General features: G+C 43.7%; 1 protein-coding gene across 1 annotated transcript in view; it reads left to right on the forward strand.

Moving 5' to 3' along the window:
• The window catches only part of CACNG4 (calcium voltage-gated channel auxiliary subunit gamma 4), an 81,991-nt gene extending 80,497 nt beyond the window's left edge, over positions 1-1,494 (forward strand). The window contains exon 4 of the mRNA XM_033961786.1: positions 953-1,494. Coding sequence (XP_033817677.1) covers positions 953-1,494 — 542 coding nt within the window. The remainder of the gene's footprint in view (positions 1-952) is intronic.
• Positions 1,495-8,904: the final 7,410 nt, after the last annotated feature.

The following is an 8,904-nucleotide window of genomic DNA, read 5'->3' on the forward strand; positions in this document are numbered from 1 at the left end:
TATAAATTGTTCACACCCATCTGTAGGGAAAGAGGATGAACTTGATATACCACCTTTCTGTAGTTACAATCAAAGCGGTTTACATATTTTGTACTTGGGGCAGTGGAGGGTTGAGTGTTTTGCCCAGAGTCACAAGAAGCTGTAGCGTTTGCAGGCTGCAGCACTAACCACTAGGCCACTCTACCTAGACAGGCGCAAAAATGTATTGACGCATCACCGTTAATTAGTGCTAAACAGCAATTATAGCCAATCTTTAATGCCAATTAACAGCTAATTAAGTTACATGCGCCAACTGACACTATACCAGTGGTTCCCAAACCTGTCCTGGGGGACCCCCAGCCAGTCAGGTTTTCAAGATATCCCTAATGAATATGCATGAGAGAGATTTGCATATAATGGAAGTGACAGGTATGCAAATCTCTCTCATGCATATTCATTAGGGATGTCTTGAAAACCTGACTGGCTGGGGGTCCCCCAGGACAGGTTTGGGAACCACTGCACTACGCTATAACGTGTGCGCACAACTTTGCATGCTAAGAATAAAACCGGATATGCAAGTTTTATAGAATAGCGGGGGATAAAGACTACCTAGCTAGATCCATTGTATGCAAATCTGTCTCCTACATATTCATTCCAGGAAGCAAGAGATCTTGATCAATTTGATGGCTTAGCATAAGAGTGAATCATCCTCTTAAAAATAAAGTGTACGCTCAGGGGAAATTTGTTTTGCAGGCGTAGAGATACCGTACATCTTCCACATTTTTATAGATAGTTAATAGAATGCTCTCATTAGTGAAAACATTTATTTTTATTTATTTTTGTATTTAGCTCACATCTTTCCAGCGATAGTTCAAGGTACCTGAGTAATGTTTGTGTTGCATTTATATTCTAACGTGTTCCATGAGCCCTTGAGAATTATAAAGCCAACCTTTTCTTTTTTCTTTTTTTCAAGGACTGAGTAACATCATAGGAATTATTGTCTACATATCCAGCAACACAGGGGACCCAAGTGACAAGAAGGATGAAGACAAAAAGAATCAATACAGCTACGGATGGTCATTTTATTTTGGCGCACTGTCATTCATTGTGGCAGAGACCATAGGTGTCCTTGCAGTAAACATTTACATTGAGAAAAATAAAGAATTGAGATTCAAGTCAAAGAGGGAGTTCCTGAAGACTTTGTCCTCTTCCTCTCCTTATGCCCGAATGCCAAGTTATAGGTACAGGAGGAGGAGGTCGCGGTCTAGCTCTCAATCCACAGAACCTTCCCCCTCTAGGGATATCTCATCCATTGGCATGAAACTCGGCAGTTCTATACCCATGAGTGAGCTCTCCATGTACACTCTCTCTAGGGAACCCTTGAAAGTGATGCCTGCAGCGAGTTACGATCCAGAACAGGAAGCCAGCTTTCTGCAGGTCCACAACTGCTTCCAGAAAGAAATTACAGAAGGGGTTAACATTAGTATGGTCAACCGCAGGACCACTCCTGTTTGAAGGTTCACCATTTCAACGTCAATTGCTACTGTTTGGATTAATCTCGCTACTCCTTGGGATTCTGCCAGGTATTTGTGGCTTGGATTGGCCACGGTTGGAAGCAAGATACATGGCTAGGTGGTCCATTGGTCTGACCAAGTATGGCAAATTCTTATGTTCTTATATACTCTTCATTCTCAAAATTGTTCTCCAATTTTAAAGATATGTGATACGTTAATGGAGAATCTAACATACTATAGAAACAGAAGGAAACCAATAGGAATGAAGAGCTACAATGAACTCTTTAGAGTCAGGATTATTAGACACCAGGTGTCAAATGAACATAGTCTCTCGTGAACTGGGATGCAATGAATTATTGCAGTCTGATGGCTCCAGCAAGAATCACAGAAGGAGTAGCAGCACCTTTTTGTCCTGTCTTCAGCCTTTTGATGAAACCTACACCTTGTTTACACCAGACCCTTAATGCATTTCCCAGTGTGGAGCCTGAAATCAAGTGATCTCGCTCCGATTAACTTATTTATATAAATTTTAAAAAATGACTCTAAATAGATACTTTGCAGAATCACAAACGCAGTACTGGTTCTAGGTTCGGGTTAAAATAGGTTTTTCACTTATATGTGCGTTTTTAATTAGCTTTATATATTTTTTAGATAGCATTTGCAAAAACTATTTTTACCTGGCAATTTTTGGTAATACTGGGAAAAATATACCAAGATCCCACCACTGAGTTTTTCACAGTATGCGACTGTTTCTATACTGCCTGGAAATGAACATGCATCTTTAAAAAGACTGCAAACATGCCATGAAAACAGGACCTATGAGGATCAAGATGTCAGTACGATACCTTAAGTCACCCAGTCAGATGGGCTTTGAGCCAGAAGTCATGTCCTCAAGAACGAGGGGAAAATTAGAGCTATAGCAAGGCGGGCAAGTGTATTTGTACCCCCTCTTTCCCCTAGATCTCTATCCCAATTCCCCCTCTCAACTTCCCCCCCCCTTCACTCCCCCATATACCTTGATGAACAATCTTTCCTTCTGTCCCCACTTTGGCTTTTCATCTGCTGCCAACCAATGCTTCCATTTCATTCCATTTCCACCTGTAAGTGGCTTTGGACCCAGAATGGTTGCCCTCTAGTCCGCCTATACTTATGGCCCTAAGGAAGATAACAGTCAGACATCACTGAAATGGATGACGTGACAACATACTCAAAGAATGCACAAAGGCTCATCTTCAATTGACCCGAACACGAGCCACCTTTATGAGGAGACACATTGATTCTCTGAGTAACTTTGGCACTTTGCACAGTTCACTGTTTTAACAGCGTCAGAACTTATCGACTTAGGCCTCATTTTTTTGGCATTTAAGAACATTTGTTTGAACCCTGATGCGGGTGTTGTATGATGAAACGCGGCTCGTGTTGGGTCAATAAAGACGAGTCCTAGTTCACTGACGCCCTTTGTGCATTCTTTGTATGTCTTGATTTTTTGTACTCGGGCCCTCTTTGTGTGTTCTGAAACAATGACTCGACATTTCAATTCCGATATGGAATCTTCTTCATATAACAAATTGTGCGAATATTTACACATTCAGAACAGGGCGCAAGGATTATAGGAGAAGATGTGTATATCTTCCACTCTGCTGAGGTACCATAATGCTAGAGAGCACCTGGGGTCATTCTGTGCAGCGGAGTTGCGTAATAATGAGAAGGGAACTTTTTCGATTTATGTACGTCCATTTTAAAGCTCTTTACGGCATTTTACATTTTTAAATAAAACAACTGCAATTGACGATTAGGCACTTATGTTCATCTATTCTATAAGGCAGCATCTAATCTGCAGGGCAGTGGTGTATCCAGGGTGAGAGGCACCTGGGCTGGTGGCGTCCCTCCCTCGCCCTCGTTGCCACCTCCCCGCTCCTTCCCCGATCCCCCCTGCCACATCCACACACCCCTTCCCTTCCCCCGTATCTCTAGTTGTTCACCGCCGCGAGCAACAAGAACTTCATGCTCCTCACCGCCCTGTCGTCTCTCTCGCTGACGTCACTTCCTATGTGAGGCACCCGGAAGTGACATCAGTGGGAGAGACGCTGTCGTCGCGAGGAGCACGTTAAAGTTGTTGCTCATGGTGATGAACAATTAGAGGTACAGGGAAAGAAAGGGAAGGGGCCCGCGCATGGTGAGGGGCGGCATGGGAAGAGGCAAGGGCGGAGATAAGGGTGCCAGTGCACCCATCAACTTGGCGCCCAGGGTGGACTGCCCCCCTCCCCCTTACTATGCCACTGCTGCAGGGGGCTGTACACTTGGGTGGATCCTGGGCAGGCCTGGATGTCACTTTCAGTTACATGTGTAGGTTATAGACTGCTAGCTGATCACCGGATTGCCTGGATATTTATTTATCCCAATCTTCCGGTATCGATAGACTTGTATTCAGTGATTACGGTTGGAACTTGGACTTAAACCGCATTGGGAGTATCATCCCCAAAAACTATGGATTAGACACCCCCTTCCCACCCCGACAGTATTTTTCCTCAGATAGTAAGTGATATGTATACCAAGTTTGGTTGAAATCTCTCCATGCATTTCAGAGTTATGCTGGAGCATACATACACACAACAAAAACTCCACAAAGCACTGCCACAGGAACTTGCAAAAAGAAACAGCAAATATGCAGTGAAGTCAATAGGTTCTGAGGGCGGTATCCTGGATGCAAGTGTGTGAACCGGGTAAAACACCCTAAACTAATATACATAACACACCAAAATGAAGAAGTGAAACAGGATATCCTCAGTGTGAGGTAATAGCGAGGGGAGGAAAAACCTCCAGCGCTAAACACAAGGCAGCGGCGGGAAGCCCCTACCTGCACACCATCACTGGATATCTCTTGTGTGCCTAACACAATAATAATAATAATAATAATTTTATTATATACCGCCATACCCGTTGAGTTCTAGGCGGTTTACATCAATTAAAGTAGTATCTGCGTTGATACGCAGATTTACAACAGTTTATCAGATAAATTGAATACTGGTGCAGTGAATAATAAACACAATGATAAATAAATAAATTTGAGTCGCACACCAACAGGCCAAGATACCACTCTAAGAACCCCCCAGCCAACTCCAAAAAGATAAAACTTAGCTTGAATTGATGAATAGATGAAATCCTTCAGATAATACGTCCAAAAGCTAATTGAATGACTTGTTCATCAAGCTGGGTTCAACCAAGCCCGGTTTCAGTGACAAGTTGTCCCTTCATCTGGAACCCATTAAGTTGAAATGCTGGAAAACATCAAAAGCATGAAGGACAGCAATCCAAGCTGGCTGGAAGGAGGGCGGAGCTACCAGAGGGAAGCGCACGCCAAGCTTTAAAGCCGTACAGGAAATACGTCAAAATACTACAGCCAATAGTAGGACAGAAGCAAAATTACTATAAGATGGTATTCCACTCGATACAGTCATTTAATCCATCTGGTTGTACAGTTCGTAAGTGAAAGATCCAAACCTGTTCTCTTAATTGAATACAAGACATTCTGTCGCCCTTATAATTCTCACCTATCTGTTCTAACACAAACCAGGTAAGATCATCAAACCCATGATGTTTTTCAAGGCAATGCCGGAACTAACAGAGCAGAAACAGAGTTGGTATTGAGCCTGCTCTTGTGTTCTATTAATCTGGTCCTGATTTTCCTGCTCGTGCGTCCAACATAAATGAGCTGGCAGGAACATACATACATACACACACATAGATACATCCAATTTTATATATACAGTACTTCCCCGATATTTGCGGGGGTTCTGTTCCAGGAACCCCCGCGAATCTTGAAAAACCGTGAATACGGTTTTTCGTGGGGGAGACTGGAGAGGGCAGCGGGAGAGGCAGGAGAGAGTGCAGGAAATCACTCGCTGTATGCTCCGACTGCCTCTTCCTGCACTAAAGTCGGGCCTCACCAATCAGGAGCTGCTTTGACACACAGCTCCTGATTGGTAAGGCCCGACTTCAGTGCAGGAAGAGGCGGTCGGAGCATACAGCGAGTGATTTCCTTCATTCGCTGATGCTCCGGCTGCTCTCTCCTGCCTCTCCAGCTGACCTCTCCTGGTCGGCAGTTCGCGGTCGGAAAATACCACGAATGACTGGGACCACGAACCGCCGACCGTGAATCACCAGGGGAACACTGTATAGACTATAAATTATCCCCATCATATGTTGAATGTAGGCACATCACATATACCTGCCATTGACATGGCTAAACTGTCATGCTTAAAGCAAGTCCAACGTATGCTATTCTATAATGGAATCTTGGCACCAAGATGCCATTTAGAATTGGCATTAAGCACATGATATTGGGGCACCAGTATCTGGTTAGTTCCAGAGCAATTTTATTGCAAAGATAAAACTTGATCTTGGATGCCCAAAAAATTTCAAACGTGGAGACAAAAAAAAAAAATAGATGTAAACAGGATCCAGCTCAGTCTTTGTTTTGACCATTTGTGCCTTCCTCAGGAATCCAGTCTTTAAAACATCAAATCAAGCACATTGGGGACAATAAGAGGTACATAATCAAAATGAAAATACGTCTACAAACCCGCCTAAATTGGCACTTGGATGATCTAAAAAACAGGTCGTCCAAGTACCGATAATCGAAATGGGGTTTAGACTTATCTAGAGGCATCTTAGATTAATATAACAGTTATTTAAATAATTTAAAAAGATGTTTAATTGGTAGGGGGTGGTGGACATAGATGATTATAACAACATACAAGACTGGAACTTGGAATGGTATATATCATAAGAGGTTCCAAAGATTGAAGTCTGTATAAATTATGATATGTCCACCACGGTTCTCTTTAAACATTTAAACACTCAATTAGGATTATATTTTAATTTTAATTACACTTTAATTATTTAGATTTTGATTTAGATTATTCAAATTATGAGCTATAGTGGCCTTTAATTTCATTGTGAATGATGCAGGTTTGATGACTGGGAAAATCCCTTCTCTTCAAAATCACAGGTCTTTGGAACAACCTCACCACCCCGCTGCGGAACCTGAGCTCCCTTCAGTTATTCCGCAAACAACTGAAAACCTGGCTTTTCAGCAAATTGTAGCTCTATCCTTCCCCCCTTTCTCTCCCCCCTTCTACACATAAGTTCATGTAATCCTTTTTCTTCTTCTCTACCCACTATTTTAAGTTCTTGTAAACCGTGTCGAGCTCCATTCTCATGGAGATGATGCGGTATATAAACTTAAGGTTTAGATTAGATTAGATTAGACTTAATTACTCTACATAATTAATAGGTTATCCTCCCTTTATCTATTTGTTTACTTTTTATAGGGTTGAAACATAGTTTAGGCCTTACTATATCTAATATATTCTAAGTACTGCCATATAGGTGGCACCTGCAGCCATAAGGGCTATTGGGGTGGTAGAAAGGTGGGTCTAGTAGGTTTTGGGGGTGTTTTGGAGGCACACCATGACCTGCAAGGGAGTTGTGGTGAGGTGTTTATGTGGCAACCTTTTTGAGAAGTTCACAGCAGTACCCTGTAAGGTGACCCACTACTCTGTTGCCAAATCTGGCTGGCCAGTCTATCACTTTGCTGATTCCTCCCACATCCAAAAGGTCTTTTTCTAGGTGTTTTGGACTGGGACGATTTCTTGGACGAGAATGCGGTATAGACTTCGTGGTCTGGACAATCAAACGGCTGGACGTATAATTAGATGATTCTCGAAAAAGAATATTTGGGACGTAATTTTCGAGAATGGACTTTGGACACTGCTGGCTTTGGGCAACTAGTGTCCTAGGCCCAAAATGAACATAGACTTTTTTTTTTTTTTAATTATGCCCCTCTAAATGTTTTCATGCATCAAATCGCGGATGGGCGTCAACCAGCAGTTATGTTGTTCAACTTACTACCTGACGCCCATCCGCGATCTGATGCATGCAAACATATCGGGTCCTATTTACATCTATTTTTTGTAACCACATTTGAAATTTGTTTGGTGTCTATAATCAAGCTTTATCTCTACAAGAAAATTGTTGTGGAACTATCCAGATACTGAGACTCATTATCTCACATTGTTTCGCATCCATTATGTCGGGTGGACAATGGGGAACCCATAGACATCATTTACCTCGATTTTCAAAAGGCTTTCGACAAGGTGCCATATGAAAGGCTGCTTAGGAAGCTGTGGAACCACGGGGTGGGAGGGGATGTGCACAGATGGATCAAGCACTGGTTGTCGGGTAGACTGCAGAGGGTCGGAGTGAAGGGCCAATATTCTGACTGGCGGGGAGTCACGAGCGGTGTGCCACAGGGATCGGTGCTGGGGCCGTTACTCTTCAACATATTTATCAATGACCTGGAAAAGGAGGCAAAGTGCGAGGTTATAAAATTTGCAGACGATACCAAACTGTGCGGTAGAGTTAGGTCCAGGGAGGAGTGTGAGGACCTGCAAAGGGACCTGGACAAGCTGGAAGACTGGGCAAACAAATGGCAAATGCGCTTTAACATGAAAAAATGCAAGGTCATGCATATAGGGAAAAAGAACCCGTTGTTCAACTACAAATTGGGGGGGGGCATTGTTGGGAGACAGCAGACTTGAGAGAGACTTGGGTGTGCTGGTGGATGCATCACTGAAGCCATCTGCACAGTGCGCAGCAGCCTCGAAAAAAGCCAACAGGATGCTGGGCATCATAAAGAAGGGCATAACAACCAGGACGCGGGAAGTCATCATGCCATTGTATCGAGCGATGGTGCGTCCACATCTGGAATACTGCGTTCAGTATTGGTCGCCACACCTCAAGAAGGACATGGCGGTACTTGAGAGAGTCCAAAGGAGAGCAACGAAACTGGTAAAAGGGCTGGAACACTGCCCATACGCCGAGAGGTTGGATAGGCTGGGGCTCTTCTCTCTGGAAATAAGGAGGCTCAGGGGAGATATGATAGAGACCTTCAAGATCATGAGGGGCATAGAGAGGGTGGATAGGGACAGATTCTTCAGACTGAAGGGGACAACAAGTACGAGGGGGCATTCAGAGAAACTGAAGGGAGATAGGTTCAAAACAAATGCAAGGAAGTTTTTTTTCACCCAAAGGGTCGTGGACACTTGGAATGCGCTACCGGAGGAAGTGATCAGGCAGAGTACGGTACAGGGATTCAAACAGGGATTGGATGGATTCCTGAGGGATAAAGGGATCGTGGGATACTGAGAGAGGTGCTGGGATGTAACACAGGTATAGAAAGCTAACCAGGTAATAAGTATAGAAACCCAACAGGTTGTGCATGTGCAAGACCGGAGGGTTAGGACTACGATGGGAAGATAAGACTTCAATGAGAAACCAAGGTGCAAGGGAGCCCCTTCTGGTGATTCACACAGGTCGTGACCTGTTTGGGCCGCCGCAGGAGCGGACT

Source organism: Geotrypetes seraphini, chromosome 10 (assembly GCF_902459505.1).
Source record: "Geotrypetes seraphini chromosome 10, aGeoSer1.1, whole genome shotgun sequence".
Classification (NCBI taxonomy): domain Eukaryota; kingdom Metazoa; phylum Chordata; class Amphibia; order Gymnophiona; family Dermophiidae; genus Geotrypetes; species Geotrypetes seraphini.